The sequence below is a fragment of the Buteo buteo genome, chromosome 4 (assembly GCF_964188355.1).
Source record: "Buteo buteo chromosome 4, bButBut1.hap1.1, whole genome shotgun sequence".
Lineage (NCBI taxonomy): Eukaryota > Metazoa > Chordata > Aves > Accipitriformes > Accipitridae > Buteo > Buteo buteo.
Genome location: NC_134174.1, coordinates 58485552 through 58506941, shown reverse-complemented (window position 1 = coordinate 58506941; position 21390 = coordinate 58485552). Strand labels below are relative to the sequence as shown.

Sequence of the window (21390 nt, the reverse complement as noted above, 5' to 3'; positions counted from 1 at the left end):
AACTTTTGAGATATTTAAAATTCAAGGAGGAGATATGACATGCTCTGTACCATTTAACATACCACAAATAAAATCTATCTAGCAATTAGCTCTACTGAAAAAGCCATAAACCTTTAGGGTTAACAGAATTATTGTGGTGTAAAACATTCATTTCTTAAAACTATTTTTACCTGTTTCTTTCATTAGTGAAATACTCTCTTCTTTACGTTCATCGTACACTCTGGTACCAGCTACTTCTCTTAGTAACTTCAGTCTTTGAGAGTCAGGAGCTGTGGCCATCTGGTTGATCTGAAAATTCAAGATCTATGATTTCAATAGCCTGCTCTGGAAGTATGGCTAACCACAACAGATCAAAGATTGCACTTTTTTTGCTTGCATGAGGTTTTGGCAGGAAGATTCAGATACCTAGTATATACCATACTGCTTTCCTTTTGAGACAATTACTTTAGGATGACAAGTATTCTGCTTGTAATGAATTTTATTGGTTTTCAAATGCTACCAGTTATTGCCAAAACTCAAGATACTAGTATTACGTAAACTGAAGAAATAATTACACACTCAAAATTATGTTTAGAGAAACTCAAGCTTGGGCTTTTAAGTCCTGGTGCTAAACCAAATAATTTAAACGCCTCCATAAAACCACACCAAAATGTAGGGGTTATAAATCTTAGAATAATTCAGGTCATGAAACACTCATTAATCCAACATGAAATCAGTCATACAATTAAACCCAATGTAAAACTCACTTTCCTTCAATAGAATTTCAGTGATTGCATCCTTTTGTAAGAAGTAACTGTTTCTAATTTTGTATTATATTAAAACCAGTATGTGTATTTTGGCTGTGTCATGTGCACCAATCCCTACTGTAAAACACAACTGACTTTCCAGCTGAAGTTGTTTCTTCCAAATAGACACCTTCAGCTGGATAGGAAAATTTATCTTGATAAACATTTGAGAGACTGTACTGCTGGGTCATTATTTCTGTCATCAAGTGCTCCTCAAGTCTCCTGCATTCCTCTTTCAGGTATGCCTTTCAGTAATCTTTCAGAGCTGACTGTTACCAGTATCCCCACACTGTGAGCCATTACAAGTAATCTGTACTTTGACTCCAGATCTGAGTGTTCTTTGAAAGCTCTGGTATGCATGCTTGGGTCTTGAAGACGAGTTAATACAGGCCATTCTGTGTGAGCCCCTTCCCTGCTCTGTGTTCACTTTTGGTGCTTCCATGTTTCCATCCATCCTCCATTGACAGTATTTTTAGCCTCTTAAAATCCTCTACAATTACTTTACTGCCTCATTTTAAGGCCCTGAAATCTATAAATTTACACTGAAATAGTCACAGGAATCAAGTTTGCTTTGTATTTAAGTATACAGAAAAGCACGTGATTGCAAAGATTACCAGGAAAATTCAGAAAACTTCTGAATATCAACATTACAGACATTAAAACTTTTTTCTTAACATCAACATAAACTACTAAAACAGTAGTATTTGCAAAAGCAGCATCTACAAGAACTGATTAAAAGTAAAAGTGATTTAGGTTTTGGTTTACTTCTGCAATAATTGAACTAAGTTTGGCATCCAGGAAACACAATACTCTTGATAGTGATTTCTTCCGCTCTGTGAAAAAGAACCTTACCTTTCCTTGTTTGACGATATAGTAGGGATTACTGCGAGAAAATCCAGCACTTTCAAGAAGATTCATTACATCATTTTTCCTGAAATGTTATTGTGACTCTATTAATAACACTTACAGTAAAAATGTCAGCTGTAAAAATTCAGCAAAGTATCACAACTATGCAACACATGCTATAGTCACTGTGTGCAATGCATGCTTTTTAAAGAAGCTTCTTTATTTAATAATAGCTAATTCTGAAATGAAATAAGAGAATAAAAATGGAAAATAAATAAAATACTATAATGTTGGAAAGAGGTTAAGAAAGAAGCACCTTGAAGTGAAGAGGAGGCAAATACAGGTAAAGATATCACAAGGAAGGATATGAAACAACCTAAAGTCTGGTAACTCTTCTATTTAAAAAAGCCCTGAAAGAAATACTATATAAGCAGTTAATCATCACATTAATGAATGGGTTAAGCTGTAAATTCAAAGTCTGCTGCCTATTGCACAAGGACTGATGTTCTTGCTGTCAAACTACTGGTATTCAGTATTACAGAGTTGAATTAATTTATTTCAGGCTAGAGATGCAAGTGTTTGGTTTGACTAGAGAATTTTACAGAAATACTACTAGTCTCATTCAGCTAAGGAAAAGAAGTACCTACGTCACCATTTTCTTGTCTAAGAAATACTGGTCCTTCTTGGCTCCAATGACTCTGCGAAGTGAGACTTCCTCTTTATCAATCTTAAGAAAACAAAAGCCAGTAAATTTAACTGCTTGCAGTAGGTATGTATGACTAATCCAGAATTATTATGGCACTTTTTACCAGAACTGACTCAAAAGCAGTTACTGTACTGAAGACTTCTATAATACTGAGATTACTAGAGTCTGAAATGATCATCTATTTCTGAAGTAGTATATTCAACTTACCGGTAACCTATTGTCCGAATTGTCAAAAATAATTTCCACAAATGCTGAAATAACACGAGGACCTGTACCTTCCTAAGAAAGGAGATATTTTGGTTAGATAATTCCCACCTTAGAAGGATTTTGAGCTCATTCATCTCCCCTTTTCCCTGACAATCCCACTTCCCATTTCCTTCCAAGGATTTGAGAGTCAAGAGCATCTATGTAAGATCCACTACATATATTTTTATTTCTGAAAATCTTGGATACACATTCACCGGTGTGCATTATCAGCATAATATACTACTTTGTAATAATTCCATTTTGCCAAAGGGAAACAAAAAATGTTTAAGGATGCTTTCAAAATAATTGGCTTAAAATATCCACAGTCCAGCAGTTTAGCATTTTTTCAGTAACATTCAAATGCATTAGTTTAAGTCTTGTTATACACCTTCACTTACATGCAACAAAGCCAGCCTCTGCTCTGGGCGAAGATGACTAAACTCATCACTGAGTACAAACTGAATTGCTGTAATAAAATAATAAAGAAACAGAAGATTTATTCTTTCCTTTAGAGAGATATGCAGCAGTTTCTTTAACTCAAAACATACTGTTTTACGGTTGTATAGTACAGTCACACCATTGCTAGTATCTTACAATGTTTCCTCATTAAAAATCTTAATCTGCTGGATCTTTATCACTCAGGCTGCTGTACACTACAATTTCTCTGAAGAAGTCTCACTGTCACAACCTTACTAGTTCACTGCATAAGCATTAACAATGCTGCACAAGCAGGGATTCGCGAGCTTTCTTCTACCAATAGTTAGCACACAGGCTAGGTTAAAAATATTACTAAAATACTTAATGCTTGACAATTTATTAAATCTACCATCACAAAGGCCACTAACACCTCTGACTAGCATCTTTGCTCCTCCATTGATGCTCCCACCCCACAAAATCCCCCTCATAACCAACCATACCTTAAAAGGCTGTATAAGCTGTGCCATACTGCTATGGAACCAGCTTAGAATTCAGCCACTAAGAACGTGTTGTGGTTTAACCCCAGCCAGCAAGTAAGCACCACGCAGCTGCTCGCTCACTCACTTTCCGCCCACCCAGTGGAATGAGGGAAGAGAACCAGGGGGTGGAAAAGTAAAACTTGTGGGTTGAGGTAAGAACAGTTTAATAGAACAGAAAGGAAGAAAATAACAATAATAGAAAGACAATAATAATAATGGAAGAATTGGGATATACAAAACAAGTGATGCACGATGCAATTGCTCACCACCTACTGACTGATGTCCTGTTAGTTCCCGAGCAGCAATTCCCCCCAGCCCCAGCCCCAGTCCCCCCAGTTTATATACTAGAGATGTCATCACATGGTATGGGATACTCCGTTGGCCAGTTTGGGCCAGCTGTCCTGGCTGCGTCCCCTCCCAACTTCTTGCGTCCCTCCAGCCCTCTTGCTAGCTGGGCATGAGAAGCTGAAAAATCCTTGACTTAATCTAAACACTTATTAGCAACAACTGAAAACATCAGTGTTACAACACTCTTCTCATACTAAATCCAAAACATAACACTATATCAGCTACCAGAAAGAAAATTAACTCTATCCCAGCCGAAACCAGGACAGAATGTCTGAAGCAACTACAAATATCACAAGCAGCTTTCGAGATGGGTGACTTTTAGAATTGGTTTTCTCCTGTAAATACTTTTTTTGCCATTTAAAAAGTCTTAGAAGGCCCTCAGTAAGAGAAGTGGAACACTAGGGGAAAAGCTGAAGGTAAGTACTGAACAAGTGCACTGAGATCTGCCTTTCATCATTGTCAAGTAATTACCAATCTCCACTCCTTGCTGAGGAGGAACATTTGGTAAACCAACTTCTGGCAAAAACAAAGAAACCTGGTATCATCAGCATCCCCGTGCTACTATATTAAGAAATCCAAGCTTACCATAAAAAAAGTTGCTTTTTCCAGATCCATTTCTTCCCACTGAAAATTAAAACACAAAGTATAACTTCAAGTTCCCATAGGTTAACACTGCAATGTACATTAAATGTTGCATATAAACATTTAAGAATAGAACCCAAATTTAACACAGCCAAACAAAATCTCAAGGGAATGAGGCAAACTTAGTAGATGGATCACTCAGTCATTGTCTGAGAACAACAGAGCAGTCCTTTCCCCACTCAAATACATTACAATGACTTACAAACTTCAACACTATTCCACAATGATAATAATGGTTAAACCAATCCTATTTATTCCCATCCTTTTCTTTTTGATACTGATCTCCTGGTGGGATAAGAACAGTAGACCTAAATCCAATTCTTCTGCTCCCAGCATCTATTTTGTATATTTAACCAAAGGAAATCACTTGCCTGTACATTCAGGTTGACCAGGTGGAGAATGAACCTCTTAATACTCCACTTGCTAATTCAGCAATGTTTTGTTTTAAAAAGACTGGAAGAAGTACTATTTCTATTTAAAAAGTAAAGGTATATGAACACTACACTATGCTGACATGCAGTAATCTCAGTGTTTATTCTGACATGTTTCAGCAAGGCTCAGTGTGTTACCTTTAAGATCGGCACCTACTGTATTAATTTTGAAACTGCTTGTCTTCCAGCAGCAACGAGCATCCCAGGCTTTTCGTCCCTTCCTGCCTACATACACTCCAGATTCACCTCATTCCCAAAACTACTTGGGATTGCTATGTGGTCTTTAAGAAGTCAAAAAATAGTGAAGCCGGATTTTTTCTTCCCTTTAAAAACACTAATAGCTGGATAAAGTTTTAGCTCCCACTGAAGTAACATTACATAATAAGACATGTTATTCAAGTCATATGCACTGTTTTTCCAGTCTCAGAGTAAATCCTGCCTACTAAGTTTTTATGTCCAAAACTGACTGTTTCCTGTTGGGTCAGCAGTCTCAAAGTTGCTGCACAATCACTAAAATCAATGCAAATGAAAAAGCACGACCAGGCATCCATGGGGAAAAAATAGGAAGAGGTGTGACAATGGTGGACAACAACATGTTGCTAGATTAGGCGTTAGGGTGTTACTTATGAAACTACACTTTTAAACTTATATTATACTTTCCACATTCCAGAAATTCATTCCTCCAAAGCAGGAAGAAAGAGGATCTTCTCTGCAGCAGTTTATAGTAGCTAGTGTGCTTACTTATCAAAAATGATCACAGCTGCACACACACACACACACAAAAACCCAAATTCTCTGCTACTGTTCCTGCAAGGACAGCCTTTAAAGGGGGTCTAGTTGATACAGAGATCTGCACATATGAAGGAGTTTACAGACCTCAGTTTCTGAGGACTCGGACATACTATTGTCACAGTAAAATTGAATGTTAGTATTACTTTGCTGTAAGTGGAATACACCTTCTGATATGTTACAGACAACTGTAAAGAAGTTTCCAAAACAGAAAATACAGTCAAACGTAGGCAGAATATTAAAAACTATAAAGGACTCTAATGTGAGCATCATCTGAAATAACAGTGCAACTCCAGTTAGTGTTAGAAGACAAATATCAGAACTTACCAATGACGTTGTGTTTTGAGCTGAATGGGTCCACAATAGTTTGGTCCCTGTAACTTCGAAAGCCCTGAATGATTACCTAATGAGAAGAGCGAGTTATTAAAATAAAGTTCTCTCTGTTCTTCAGCACTTTTTGAACTATAAGTTTTTACAGAATACTTACATCAATTATAACATACTTGATTTCCCCCGCCCTTCCCACACACACTTCAACCTTCCAGCTCAAGATCAGCAACTTACATCATAAAACTTGCGCCTCACCTAAGCATCACTTTAGGGATAGATTTTTCTCCCCACAGCTCAAGAGATGCTGGTACTTATCTAAGCCAAAGCACAGTCAACAAGAGAGTTTGAGGGTCTTTTTGTAACAAATTACGCAAAAATATGTATTTGCATCAAATATTACATACAGAAAACCCCAATATAACAAGTACTTACCCTAGTAGGGCCAAATTTATATTTAATTTTTATAATGCAATCAACATACAGCATAAGAATTCTATTTGCAAATTTTCCAAGTAGAGCAATGGCAGACCGCAAAAACTCTACTAGACTCTACCTATTTTACATGGAATACAGTCTTATTTTGTTTTACTGGGCAACCTAATGGAAAAGTAAAAGCAGCAAGCTCTCTTGGTTCTAGTGAATTCATGTCCTAAATAGACAAATACAAACCTACACAACTAACTTCAGGAGCTACACAGCAAACAGTCATCTAGAAGCAGCATGTCAAACTTCAACCATTCAATTTTAGTAGTGATTTTAGGCTTGCCAGGCCAAGTAACATACAAGCTACACAGTGACAATATCCTAATACTTCAGTTCTGCATAGCAGCAAAATTGATCCAACTTGCAGGACGCACATTACAGCATTAAGCAACCTTCTCCAAAGATTAAAGCTGTACTGAAAGACTATACAGCAACTTTGCTCTGCTCAGTAAGACATCAGAAAGACAGCAGGCACCTGAAAAGTTTTGATGTTTGCAGATCTTTCAACAAGAACACTTACAGAAGAACTAAAGTTGACATTTAATCATTACATCCTTCGCACAGTTCTTCCCCAACAAAAGCAAGGTATTGTTAAAATAATGCCAATGTTTCACCATGATAGCTATCATAAACTAAGAATCACTTGTTAGGAAGACAGCAAAACATCTTACAAGATATTTCTCAATATTATTACTGTGTAAGTTTAGAATGTGAAATTATTTAGACTTTGGTTTGTTTGTCAGGTCCATGGTCCCATCACCATTTTCTATTTTTCTGAACATGTCATCCCTTCTCTCACATCTTCAAGTATTAAAATAGCCCACATTCCAGAAGATGGGCATAATACTTGGTATCCAAGCAGCACATAAAAAACTTCAGCAAAAAGCCAGAAGTAGTACTCTAATCATCAAAGCAAGCCTTTCCCCCTACTACAAAAGCCTACATTAACTGTACACCTGAGCAACTCAAGAAACAACTACTTTCAGAACCACATCCATATTCTGTAATGTTCTGGTAGCCCATCACACAAACGGTGTAACTTACTTTGGCAGTAATAACAAGCTCTGCCTCAGTACCAAATCAGCTTTCAAAGGAAAAAGAGGAACAGCAGATCTTACTCAGGTCTTGCCACCAACTCTAGGCCACAGCAACTACGTTCGTTCACTCACTCTGATTTTGAAAAATAAATAATAATAAAAAAAAACCCCAAACAACTTTTGGCAAACAATGCTGCTTCCCAATTCACCAGATTTCAAGAAAAAAATGGGAAAAAAATTTGGTCTCCAGTATTTTCAGTTTACCTATAATATTCTAAAAACATGCAGATTTTATGGCTGGAATAAATCATCTGCTTTATTCTCATAAGAACCTGAAAGCCCCTACAAAAAGGTAAAAACAACCAATCATTATTTCTTGGATATTATTATAGAAGCACAAACTTTTACCACCCACATACTCAGGCACCACAAGAGTATGATACAGGCAGACTCTAAACACCATTTTCCACCCCTCTCAAAGTTTTTTTCTAGATTGCTTCTCACTTCATCCATCCTACATATTCTGAAACCTCATAACTTCTTTACTGCCTTGTATAGCCTCGGATGAAGACTTAAATACTTTCAATCTTCAAACTCCAGGAATGATTTCTGGGAAGCAACAAAATAAGAGATATTGGTGGAACTAAATTCAGTCTGATCTGTTTTCTTCTCATGTTCACACCTTGTTTTCCTCTATTCTATAGCTCCTAGAACAGTATTGGTTATTGACCACCTAAATTTCTTTTTTTTCCAGATGAAACTCATTTCCCCTGTTCTGACTTAATTTGGACTTCTTACTCAGATTCTATACATCTTCACTACTGTTTACTTCTGTGCAATTCAAATCTGGAAAACAAGAATTCTTATGCAAAGACTTTAAAAGCAATGTGTGCACCTGCAAAGATAAGAGTAATTTACTAAAACATGATCCAAAGGCATTTGAAACACTCCCTAGTCAGCCAGTTGATGAAAACCCGATTTCTATGTAGAACATGCACTTTCAAACATGAAGTGAATAAAGATACCCGTAGGGTGTCAGAAAGCCAGGTCAATTTTGAGTCCACCGAGAAATGAGAATCCTAGTAGGCTTTGTATGAACATACATTAGCAGTGGTACAAAAGCAGCCATAAAAATTCAACCATACTACACAATATACTGTGCAATACGACTGCAGGGATATACTACAGAAGTAACACTGATGATCGCCTCAATCTTAAAAACTGTTTGGAAAAAGCCCATACAAGGAACTTCTTTTTAACTGAACGTTAGCTGTAGATTGTTTGTCAGGGATGAAGTATAACAGGTTAAATGGTCCATGCCCCGGAGCCTAAAGCATCATCCCAATACAAACAGTAGGTGTTGTTTCTCCCGGGGGAAGGGGCACACAGAACCAGTTTCAATTGAAACCCCAAACACAATCACATTTCCTCGCTAAAACCACATACAGATTTAAAAAAAAAAAAAAGTAAAAAAGAAGAGAACCCACAACTTCAACAGCTGAAAGATGCCGCCTGACAGCTGAGGAGAGCCCTTTCTTTGTGTACGAGCCCCGCGTGGGTACGAGCCTCTAGGCCTTGGGTCGCCCGCCGCCTGGAGGGCCGGGACACCAGGGCTGCCCCGTCCAAAGGGTCCCCACAGAGCCCGCGAGCAAGTCCTGGCTCCAAGAGGGCCTCCCCCCAACGCCACTTCACACCTGCAATGAATGAAACCAGCCGCGGGAACAGGGGGAGGAAAGACACCCGCCACCCTACACGGCAGACTTGCTCCGTGGCTGAACCGGGGACGCTCCCCCTCAGCAAGGACGGCCGTCTCCCCCGCGGAACAGCAGAGAACCAAGCAAAGGCCTTTGGATCCGCCACCAGCCAGCGGGCCTCTTGCTGCGGGCCGGGACCTGGCTCTGCCGCTCGCCCAGGGACTTAAGACCCCGTCGGCGCCGGGGTGGGGCAGGGCAGAGCAGGCCGGGCCAAACCGACCCAGCCAGGCCCAGGCCGCACCGCACAAGGCGGGCGACTTGGACCCCGCCGGCTTACCTGCTTGATGTACATGTCTGCGAAGGATGGGGGAGGCGCCCCTCTCGGTGCCTCCTGCCGTCTCTCAGCCCGCCCTCACTGACTCTTCGCGGTACGAACGCTCGGCGCGACCCCGGGTCTCCGTATCCGCCGCCGCCTCCTCCCGCCCCTTCAGCCACCACAGACCTCCCAGCACAGCGCCCCGCTCACCCCTCACGCAAACAAAATGGCGGCGGAGCCTCCCCATCCCTACCCGGCGCGAACCACTCAGCACCCGATAGAGGGGGAGGTAGGGAGCACGGAACGCCCCACTGCTCCGCCGGAGAAGGGACGCCGCAAGGGACAAGAGGAAGTCCCCTTTCTTTCTGCTTCTAAAGTGCCTCTCTGCCCTTTTTAAAGGTGCTCTGAAGCGGAGAAGGCGAGCGACACTGCCTCCCCTCGCAGTAAGGATCCCCCCAGAGAGTTGGGAAAAGTGGTTTCTCCCCCTGAGGGGCGGGTTGGGCGCCAAAGGCAAGTGTGAGCCGAGAGGGGGACAGTGGCGGGGAGGGAGGGGGCGCGGCGTTGCGCGCCTGCAGGGGGCGCTGCCGGGCCGGGGGCCGGGACAGGGGACACGGGACACGGCGGAGGTTTGACCTCAGGGAGAAGAGCGCTGTACACCTTCCCCAGTCCTCTCCTGAGGTGGAAAGGCTGTAAAAGTGTGCACCCGGAATGTAAAATAAAACCTTCATCTTAAATCCTGTCTTCTTTTGGAGGATCTCAAAAAAAAAAAAGAAAAAAAACCCGATTAAAAAAAAGAAGATGAATTAGAGGCGTTAGGGCCTGCGGCTGGGCCTCAGCGTGCCCCCTCACCCCCAGTGCACCGCTTTGCCTAGCCATCCCACCAGGCCGGAGGCTCCCAGCGTAGGGCCATGCGGCGTGGATTACAGTCCCTTCTCCAATTTTTGCTTATTTACATCTGGTTTTGCTCTTTATTCCCACTACGGCGACTCCAGTCCTTCCAGTGAGACAACACGAAGCTGTGCGGGACAGGGCCGAGCAGCGAGGTGCCGCGGCACAGGGCCCAGGCGCCCTGGCAGGCCTTGGCGCCTCAGAGCCGAGCTCTGCGTCCACCGTGAAAAGCCAAATACGTGCCCGGGGCAAGCTAAGGAACAGGAATGGTGCAAAATATTCCCAGTAAAACAGAAAGATTAGCTTGAGTCTGTACCCACTCCTTCATCTCCCAGAGAGCCACTATTCAGCTCCCCGAAGGAGATGTCAAACTGTCAAACACACAAGATGAGCAAAATTTTATTCTAATATCTTTCAGTTACAGAAATTTCAGGTGTTATTGTTACAATGGTAGAGCCACGCCGCCTCGGAGAGAACGCAATTTTCCATTTGACAGTGCTCCTTCAAAAATGCAGCCGTAGCCAAGATTTCTACACACGCAATAGAATTCTTGTACTGATCCTCTTAACACTAATAAAAATAGATTTAAACAGAACGGTCTAGTCTCCTAGAATAATAGATGGATGAATTACGTTCCTTGCTTAAAGGGAAAATCTCCCCAGTCCCAACCATTCTTAATGCCATGTAAGGAAATTACTTTACTAGAGGCCCATCAGGAGGCTATTGTAACAGATATCACCTGCACCTTTAAAGAAATAGTTCATTGTTTCTTCAGAAAGCGCAGTACTTAAAAAAGTAAAGCATATAAAGATTGCGCCAAAAACAAATTCAGAATGAAAATTTCCTGCCTGACTGTTCTGCATTTACTTTTAAATAGCTCAGTTCAGTGGAACTTGGGGGAAAAAGTATTTCCTCCATTTGCATTTTCGGAATCCCTTTCATTTTAGGATTTCAGAAAGTTTTAAACCCTTAAATGAGTCTCACAACATCTTTCTGGGACTGGCTTGTATAATGGAATTTACTCTTCACTTTTTTGGGGGCAAAGTGAATGACAGATGCCAGTACTTCAGATCCCAGCTACCTGGTCTGTCTAAGGGGAGTCACTGGCATGGGGGAGAAGAGAGTTTAGAAAAGAAAGGGAAGTCGAATTCCCCGCTTTTCCTTACAATACACTTAACCAATCCTATACCTGGTTAAAAGAGTTATTTACATCTATTTTTGTGTTAATATTTGCATGTAAATAAATTGCACAGATTTACACATTCTAAATAAACTTGTAATTTGCAAAATCACCCCATGATGCACTCAGGCAGGAGAAAACAGCAATATGTTTTACGCATTTGAGACTGTTGACTGGCACCACACAGCAGGCAGTGCAGTCTGACCTCTGCTGAAACACATCAGTGAAGGTTTTGTCCCAACAAATGGCTGGGATATCTCCTCACTAACAGCCTTCTCTTGCTAAAAACCACGGGTGGAAAGACCACCCTTTGTTATTCATCCCTCTTTCTCAGGGCAGTAACAGGCCTAGAAATGTTTTTAAATTGACAGGGTTTAAAGTTTGTTCCTCTTTGTCCTCCACTTTTAGTAGTATAGGATGCCTTGTATCATGTTTTTCAGCTTTCCTTTGTAGTTCAGAAACTTATTTTCACTTAATCATAGACTCCCAGAGAAAGGATTTAATCTTCCTCCCCTAAAGAAGGGGTTCAGAGTCACCAGGGTTGCCATCAGCTAGGAAAGTTTCGCCTTTTCTCTTGATGGCTGCACTGACGTTATTGTGCCTGGGTGCACCAGGTCCTCTTGAAAACCCTGCCTTGAGTCAAAGCTGTAAGAGCCGAGATCCCACAACCTGCTGGTCCACATCTGGTGCCCCAGACAGCTTGCTGTTGTTGAGGTGTACCAAGAAGTGCATCACCCTCTGTATTATGAACAGGCACAAATAAGGACCTAGGATCTTTTTTTATCCCCAGGTGTTCATTCCCTCTTGAGGACTTTGGCTATACAGCACACTCCTGCAGTTTGGAGATGACTTATGTGTGTGTACAGATGTGCACAGACACCAGGTTATATTTATTCACAGGAATAAAATCTCACTGATATTTCATCAACAAATGCTCCCACCAGTGTGACGTGCTTGCAAAAATAGCAACTATATTCATTAAGGATTAAGTGGCAAATGATTGTCTAGTTCAAAGAGTGTTTCAAATACATTTGTAGGCCCCTGCATACAGGTTTTGTCACATAGCTTTTGGAGATTTGTATTTGAAGGAGTGGAGGGGTGAGTCAGGGTAGGTATTATATTTTTTGTTATTCTTTTGGGTTTGTAGTCCATGCTGAAAATATGCACCCAACCCAAGGCCGATGCGTGTCATTTTTATTCCGACAAGCTGCCATGGCTGTAGGAGTGCAGAAAGCTGGCAGCTAGTAAAACAGCACACTTTATTCAGAACCTGCAAACATATAATCAGTGCTTGCTATGCGTGGAGTTCACCTCGCTTCAGTAGGTGCTGCAGAGCTTTTTTCTATGGCCCTGTTTTATAAGCAGTGTTTTTCTATAAATATGCTAGAATTAAACATTAGCATTAGAAAGGAGAAAGTGGGAACACTGCTTTAATTCATCTAGGCTTCATCGGCATAAAAATACATCAGGCATTTCTTTCATGATGCTTAATGGGAACGTATACATGGGATTTCAAGTCTGTAGTATTTTTTTTCTCTTCTCAAATAGTAAAATTACTCTTAGGAAAAACATGTTAAATGTGTTGGGGGGAAAAAAAAGCATTTTAAGTGTATTATTAACCTCTTCTATTACCACTTTCAATTGTGAACCAATATGTGTATAGACTGCTTTCATTCATGAATGGCTGCAATCACTGAGGTATTTACTGCCATTTTTAAATGACTGTAGAAATCAGTAGGCTCATCACAACATCAGTCACATGTACATCATCACTTGCAGTCAGCAGCAAGTGGCAGGGGCACTTCACCTTTGTGTTGCTGTTGCAGCGGAATCTCAGGAGCAAACTGGGGAACTGGGCTTTGGTTGACACTTCAGTTAGACCATGCAGAACCTGGTGTTTAATGGCACTCTGAACACATAACCAGATATTCTGATATTCTAATTTCAGTTTGCCAAAAAAGGGCAGTGAGAAAGTATCTTGCCCAAGGTTAAGCCAGGTAACTGTGGGACAGCCAAGAATACCTCTCCTCCTGAACTACCCATGTCAAGCGCAAATCCTAAGGCTGCAAGGTCATAGCGCATCTTTCTCTCGTCTTTGAATTCAGTGGAGGTTCTAGCAGGTGAAGTGAGAGAAACCAGCCCTTTCTCAATAGATCTGGGCACATGCATCGATCTCAGTGCACTCAACCCACCAGGCTTTTGAGGAACAAAGAGCACTTATTCTGAAAAACATGCAAGCCAGCCACCCATAGGTTTCCTTTCCAAGAATTTTTTTTTCTTGAGCAAAGTTACCAAGCTCTTTTGCCCTCAAGCCCTATAGTTGCACAAGAGTCTGACCCCTCACCAAAAACTGCAGAAATGCCTGTAACTTGCCAGTGAGCAACTGCCTGTCAAAAAACTTTAGCCTGCAAGATCCTTAAAAAGCTCTGTTTGATAAGGAGTGGATGAAATTAGAGGTTCAGATGCTGGCTGCACAGCATTAGTCAGTAATACCTGTGTTGCAATGGTGGGCACCCATTTAAGCACCCCCAGACCATTTTCTTGCTCCTTTTTGTCTCTGATGCCGACGTTGCGGCAGGCAGCGGACACTCCTGCTCCCTGCCTGCAACCGCAGCGGGTCCTGGGGGGTGCGGGGGGGATACGCTGTAAGGGGTTATAGGTTGGAAGGCATCTATATACCTATATACAAAGTGCAAATGTGCAATCAGTGTTGATAACGGCACTTGTTCCTGTGATTTGGGAGGAGAGCAGAGCAGTAGCTGCTCAGCCGTTCGTGCCAGCCCAGCTGCGGGAGGCAGGCGGGCAATGGGTAGCCCTGTGCCTCCGCTGCCCAGCGCCGTGCGCGGATCATTAGCTTTTCTCTGTGAGGCATCTGCTCTGTGTTTTATAAGCTGCTGGGAGGGGAAGGGCAGCCGTCCTGCCAGGCCCCGGGAGACCTGCCAAGCTCTCCTGTTATTTCCTCACGGTGGGTGCTCTGCTGACCATGAAAAGCACTGGAGTCTTTTTTTTTGCTTTTTCTTTTCTGACTCTGTTTCTATTCACTTTAAACAAATCAAAACAGTCAGGCAGTTTCTTTTTAAAAATTCAAAAAAAGTTTCTCTCAGTGTTTATGATCCTTTGAATGTGTAAAGGTAAATAATTACTGTTGACTGTTAAGTATTCATCCATAAACCCATTCATACAACAACATTTTAAGAAAGCTGACATGCTTGTCAAGAAGAGAGTGGCAGGGTGAAACAAGGGCATAAAATGAACAATAGAAAAAGGTTCCTTTTAAAAACGGTGTGTCTTATTATGAATGAATCTGCTGCAGGTTTATTAAGGGAAAGCAGTTGTTATGCTCATCGTCTTTCAGCCGAGCCTCTCTATGAATAAAATGTGGTTGTGGTTGAATTAATTTCACTTGGTTCACTAATTTCATAAAGCAAGCCATTGCGTACACACAAAACGAGCGACACAGCCGGGTGCCGCGGCCGTGCGGTGCCAGGCGCTCTGCCGGCAGGCGGCGTGGGCTGAGCCGGCTCCCGCCGTGGGGTGAGAGTGGCCTCATCCTGCTGAAGGGTGGAAACCATCTATGTTTTTCTTTGCTCTGATGCAACAAAGAGCAAGCTTTGTTGCATTTGGAAATTCAGTGAAAGAAACTATTGCTCTGCCTTTTTTGTTTTTTAGCCCCCAGACGAGGGAAATGCCCCGCAGTGGGCTGTTTATGGGGTCAGCTCTGCTGGAGGGCACCCCCAGATGCACCCCCAGACCTGTTTTCGGGAGGGCTGGGCGTTAAGGAGAAGCGAGTCAGGGACCCTGGACCCTACAGAGCTGTTGCACCCGGTGGCTGCCCCAGCACTGAGGGTGGTAGCCCACGGTACCCCTTGGCTTCGGTGAGGGCTGCCCCAGAGCGGGGCTGGGTCGGCGCCAGCTCACCAGCGTCAGGGCAGGCGGGTGGCCGCTTTCGGGGGGCTGCATGATGCTCCTGGGGTCGGGGGACACACCTGCTCATCCGCCGGCAGGGCTTGGGGACAGCCCTGGGAGGACAGGATCAACAGGTTCTCGTCAAAATAAATAATAAGCGAGGGTGACCTCTGAAGACCTGCCTAATCCCAAACTCCAGGTGAAAGATCACCCGCTCAGACAGCAGCGCGAGCCTGGGGGATGAGGAGGTGAATTAACAACAGTCAATTTTACTTCCAATGAATCTCTTCGTGTTCGAGAGAGCAGTAAATGCGATCTTGGCAGTAAGAGCGCCACGCAGACATAAATGTATGCACCCCATCTGCGGGACTGACTGCTTGCTCTGAAGCTGTGTCTGCAGAAAGACTGATTATTTGCTGTTACGAAAGAGCGGGTGAAGGACAGAGGGGAAGCAGCGGTGCCTGTCCCATCCCCAGAGGTGTTGCTGGTTGGATGATATCATTGACCAAAGAGATATTTTGCAACCCGTTCCCAGCAGTGCCAGGACACAGACTAACCAAGGGCCACAGAGAATCCCTGGGGGAACTGGCGGATGGATGCAGAGAAATGGCTGAACGCCTGCGCTCAGCATGTGTGGTGAGCCAGGCTGTTGGGCAAGGGGCAGAGACAGCCCGCGTGGGTCTGCGACCTGTGCCGCCTTGTTTCGGGGCAGCTTTTTCAGTCTTTGTGACCAGTACAAACAAAATAATGTCTGACAGAGATGTCAGACTGGACATTTGACTTCCACAGAGCACCCTGAAATACCAGAAAATCCCTTTCCTCCCGCCCCTGCTCCTCATTAGCACCCTGGAAGGAGGTGGCTGCAGTAAATTTGTAATCAGATTAGAACAAAAATCATTATTTTGGCTGACCACATCCATCCAACAAAGTAATACCCATCCAAACTGACGTATCACATTGCCTGGATTTTACTCCCTCTTTGAGCCATCCATCTGCAGCCTCCAGATCCACAAACAAATGTGATTTTCTAACCGGGGCACCAAAACCAGCCCCAGGAAAAGGCAGACTCCTTTCTGCGAGGCATTTTCACACTAAGGCAGGTGAGCTTCCTTATGGCCTTATGGCATCTGACCGACTTTCACAAGCTGCAGCAACTTCACCTGACACCGGGTGGCCTCCCGTAAGTGTGAAATTTCCTCCTGTCCTTTGAAGATCAAAGCACAGCAAAGATAACTTCCAGCTTTATCATGGAAACTAAAACCACTACCCCAGGGATTATCTTGGACCTCCCTCCCTGTTAGCACTCAGCATTTCTCAGGCTCTTCCCAGGCTGAGCCCAGAGGCAGCAGGACATCCTTCTCTTATCACACCCAAGCTGGCAGGCTTCACCGGTGCAGGTTTTCACCGTTCAGTCCAGATAATGGGCATCTTTTTTATCTTTCCCAGCCCTCCAAGGAAGCGTCTTGCTGTTTGTTCTACATGATTTCCCCCTTGCCTTGGCCCACTGTGCCCACTGCCTCCCCTGGCATCCCCAGCTCCCTCCCGGAGGGGGGCTGAAGAGAAGGAAATGGGAAGAGAAACTGAGAAACCGGGATGACAACACTGTCTGAAGCCTCTTGGCAGCCTCCCCTGCTGTCTGCAGACATCCCCTGCTTGTCCCAGTGACCTTTCCCCAGGATCCCACAAGCCAGAGCATCAAGCAGGGCAGTAGCCGATTATGTAGAAGCCTTCTGTATCCACCTTCTTCCCCATGCACACGGCTGAGGCGTATCCCCATCAGATGTTACACTCAAGTCCAGAAAAGCTTCTCGCAGCTGGGTTTAGTAATCAGAACTGCCAGGAGCCACTTTAGCACTTAGTTGCACAGGGAACAACATACCCTCGCCTTCTCACTTCGCCCCACTGGTGGCCCCTGATCAATTCTCTTGAGCATATCCGCCTGCGTATGCCATGCTGACTGCCAGAAAACCAGCTGCTCTTCACAGCTGGATTTAGTAAACTGAACCATGTCAATGCTTTAGCACTCGGTAGCACACAGATTTCTTGCCACCCACCCACGGCTCCCATCGCCTGCTTCCTGGCGGAGCGGCTGCTCTACCCTGCGGTGGTCGTCTGAAAGCGCTGTCCGATTGGTTTTGTTTTTAACTAAGTAAAACATTATATCCTGGGGGAAAAAAAAAACCCCAAACCGACAAACTCTCTCTTGTAATATGGAACATATGGCCTCACAAGCACAGTACAATAAATACATCATGGTAACAAGATTTTGTGCTTAGGATAGCTTCTGTCCATGGGTCTAATGTGCATTGCAAACATATGAAAAAAGCTTTATGTCTTTCTCAAAATGAGATTGATATCATTATCCCTGATGCAAGGCAGAACGCAGAGACATACGGATAAGCCTGCGAGAAACATTTAGAGAAATTCAGGTCCACTCTAGCAGCAAAATGCTTCTTGCATGAGCAAAACCACATCAGCAAAGCTCTGCTTTTTACCAACAGAGCAGAAACATCCTCTGCAGGAGAAATGAGCTGTGCTGCAGAAAAGAGTTTTGCTGGTATAATCCTTTTCTATATACTCAAGGGATCCGTCTGGTCAGCTCGGTCAGTCCAGGTCTCACTCACTTCCTTTACGCTTTTGACAAATGTGACTGTGCCAGCAGGAGTGTACAGAGCAGCTGCATTGCTTGCCCTGGAAAGCCAAGGGCAGAGCCCACAATCAATCCCACACTGCCTGACCCCCCGGGCTCTCCGTTAGCCACAGTAATTACTCGGGGCAACGTGGGCAATCCTAGGAAGACCTCGGGTTGAAAGCATCTCTAGGAGATGAACACGCATGGTTCTGCTCCATCCCTGCTAGAAATCTGCTTCATCTTGGCCAGCCTCTCGGGGCCCTGCCGGATGGCAGTTAATAGTCATGCTGGAATTCGTGTCAATTGATTTTCCAGTTAACTTGACTTAACATGGTTGGAGGCATTAGAGCAGAGAGGATATAGCTGTTGTTCCAGCCTGAGTCCTGTAGACCTCATATTCCATTTCAATGCAGCAGCCAGTTTAGTTCCAATTAGAACAAACGGTTCCTTAAAATAAAGATTTAATGTAAAGATTCATCCAGGGCCTGATCTGAGGCCCATTGTGTTCAGGAGCTGTCCTCCCCACTGAAGGCAATAGGCTTTGGATCAGGGCCTGGAGGCAGCTTGCAATGTATGGGCAATTTAATAACGAGAGATGACTCACTATCAAAAGCCGTCTGCTTTACAAAGGAGTCTCAGAAATGGAGTATTTGTGTGACAGAAATAAACCACTATTTACACACACACACACAAAAAGAGACCCCATGAAAAACTACATTATCGCTTCACTTGGGAGACTTAAGCCTCATCCGATGAACGCTTACTCATGTGAGTAACTTTACTAACAGAGTAGCTCAGTAAAACCAAATCTGGAAAATTGGTTATGCCAAAGGGGTTTGAGGTCTTTGTCATTTTGCCTGTCATTTCTGAGTGTCTAACAGTGCCAGCAGATCAGACACCTTTATGGGCTGCCTGTCCTGAAATCCTAGTTGTGACCGCAGCGAGCATGGGCTGAGGCTGGGGCAGGGACCCCTGTGTCATGTAGCTGTAGGATTTATACTACAAGTGTTTCCCACCTCTGCTCACCTACAGCATGTCTAATGGGTCCCATGGATCCCATGCATGCTTCTCTCCTAGAGGTGCTTTCCACCCGTGGTGTGCCTAGCATGGCTTGTATTCTGGCATATGCAAAAAATCCCTGAGAGAAATATGACAGTCCTAGGGCAATGCTGTCCCTAAGGGGCTTTGAGCTTCTTTCTCCCTTTCTATCTACCACGGTCATTCCTGGTCTTGAGCTGCTGGCTTTCTGGGTTTGTTTGGTGTTGGTACAGCTCCTAGCACAACAGGTCCTGCTAGGCTTCCCAGGAGCTACAAATAACAGTCAGTGACTTCCATGGGATAGGCAAGTACTTGAAAGGGATATCTAGGGGTCATAAATCCTCTTTAATAACCAGAGAAAGCTGGAAGAAGTGCTGAGCACTTCAGCTATAATCACAGGAGCCATTTCTCTTGGTAACCTTTATGTTCCCTGCAAGTGTTCATAGGCGGGATGCGTAGGGATACAGCAGTGCTGCTAATAGAAAAATGAACCCATTTGGTAAGCCTTACTTAGATGTCAGAGTACTTTGAATTCTGAAGCTGAAATAAACAGATTGAAATGACCCCATAGTTTATAATGCAATGGTAAACCAAAGTAGGACTTTACAACTGAGGCCCCAGTGTCAGAACTTCGTTTGATTTTCTCTGATGACTCAACCTATTTCACAAGCTATTTTCATATTCCTTATTTAGCGAACTTACTCATGTCTCGGTAAAAGCCTACAATGTGATAAAGCCAAGGAACCGTAATGTGTGGCACTGGTAACACCTCCCACGCCAAAAAAATCCTACTTCCATATTTATGTGGCTCTGCAAATTGGTTCCTGCCTTTTTCTCCCCAGAGAATGAGCTGGCAGCGTGTCTCGTCTCCAATTAGCATGAAGCCGTGAAAAGTGGAGATGGAGGGTCAAATTCACCATGCCTGGAGCCTCACTTATTTTTGCCATATTACAGGCACATTTGGACCTCTGACTTCCCAGCAAGGCAACTATTGTTTTTAGCATACAAATAACAACGCCTGCAGAATACCTTGCTCATTCACACTTTGTCTCCTGAAAAAAGAAGCTCACCACTAGAAGGCAAGAAGCTCAGAAGAGCTACCTACCTTGTGTTGCTCAAGGACTGGAGATGGGTACCTCAGTATAAACTCCCCATGGAGCAGATGAATTTTACCTGGGTTTTACTGGTCAGGATGTAATTTCTGCCTTTTAGAAAGTCCTTTAATAGAGAAGCAGGAGAAGCCTTTGTAACCAGCGTAGGTACAAATCACACCAGCAAGTGTAAGAACACGTAGGGACACTTGAGGACAACACCCACCCATCCGCCCCCACACCCCAGATCTCTTCAAAATCTGATTTGCAACAATGTAAAGACATGTATTTTTGTGGCAGTTTTTTGAAGAGTTTGTTTGTCTTGGAGACAGAAAGCAAAGACAGCATGTGCAAAGCAGAGACATGGGCTGAGCAACAGCACTCATGCTCGCAACATGACTGCTCTTTGCAAGCCTAAAAGCAATGGACCAAAATCTGTGTAGCACAAGCCCTCTTCAGTCCCACACCAGAATCTGAAACAGCTCCCAAATGACACCAAGGAGTCCAGGACATAAGGGTACACCATCAGGCATGTCAATGGAGAGAGGTGCTCATGTCCCAGGCCAGCCGTGAACCAGCACTTCCATGGGCAGCAGAATCTGCAAAATCCCCTTTTCTGTGACATTTTCTCTCATCTTTGGATTCAGGTATCATAAGGAATAAGCTCTAATCAAAGTTTTGCCTAAGGGTACAACATTCCTGGCATCTTTCCCTCACTTGCATTTTCTGATGTCTAAAAGCATCCTGCTATAGCCTTCCCCTTGATGTTACAGCTACGTAGGTCTCTACTTTCCATCAGGACTTTGGTTTTGAGATCCCCACTCCTTCACCAAGCTTAGCTGCCAGATGGACACAGGCACATTGAACTAGCCAGTTCAGCCCCCATCACTGTCAGCCCCCACCCTTCACCTCTGACATTACCCACTCGCCTGCCTGATCTGAACTTCCATCCCTAGGAGTAAGCTACCCAAAACCAAGCCCATCTGGGCTATAAAAGCCCCCGAAATGTTCCATCCTACCCAATCTGGTGAATTTGCTCAGCACGC

The 21390-nt window shown here is 43.7% G+C and overlaps 1 protein-coding gene across 1 annotated transcript in view; it reads right to left on the bottom strand.

Moving 5' to 3' along the window:
- Positions 1 to 9874, bottom strand: part of SMC3 (structural maintenance of chromosomes 3) — a 28354-nt gene extending 18480 nt beyond the window's left edge. Inside the window, exons 1-8 of the mRNA XM_075026366.1 lie at positions 9631 to 9874; positions 6077 to 6152; positions 4473 to 4511; positions 2982 to 3049; positions 2545 to 2616; positions 2279 to 2358; positions 1638 to 1716; positions 171 to 288 (exon numbers count right to left, since the gene is read on the bottom strand). Of these exons, the coding sequence (XP_074882467.1) occupies positions 171 to 288; positions 1638 to 1716; positions 2279 to 2358; positions 2545 to 2616; positions 2982 to 3049; positions 4473 to 4511; positions 6077 to 6152; positions 9631 to 9645 (547 nt within the window). The 5' untranslated portion in view covers positions 9646 to 9874. The remainder of the gene's footprint in view (positions 1 to 170; positions 289 to 1637; positions 1717 to 2278; positions 2359 to 2544; positions 2617 to 2981; positions 3050 to 4472; positions 4512 to 6076; positions 6153 to 9630) is intronic.
- Between the last annotated feature and the right edge of the window lie 11516 nt (positions 9875 to 21390).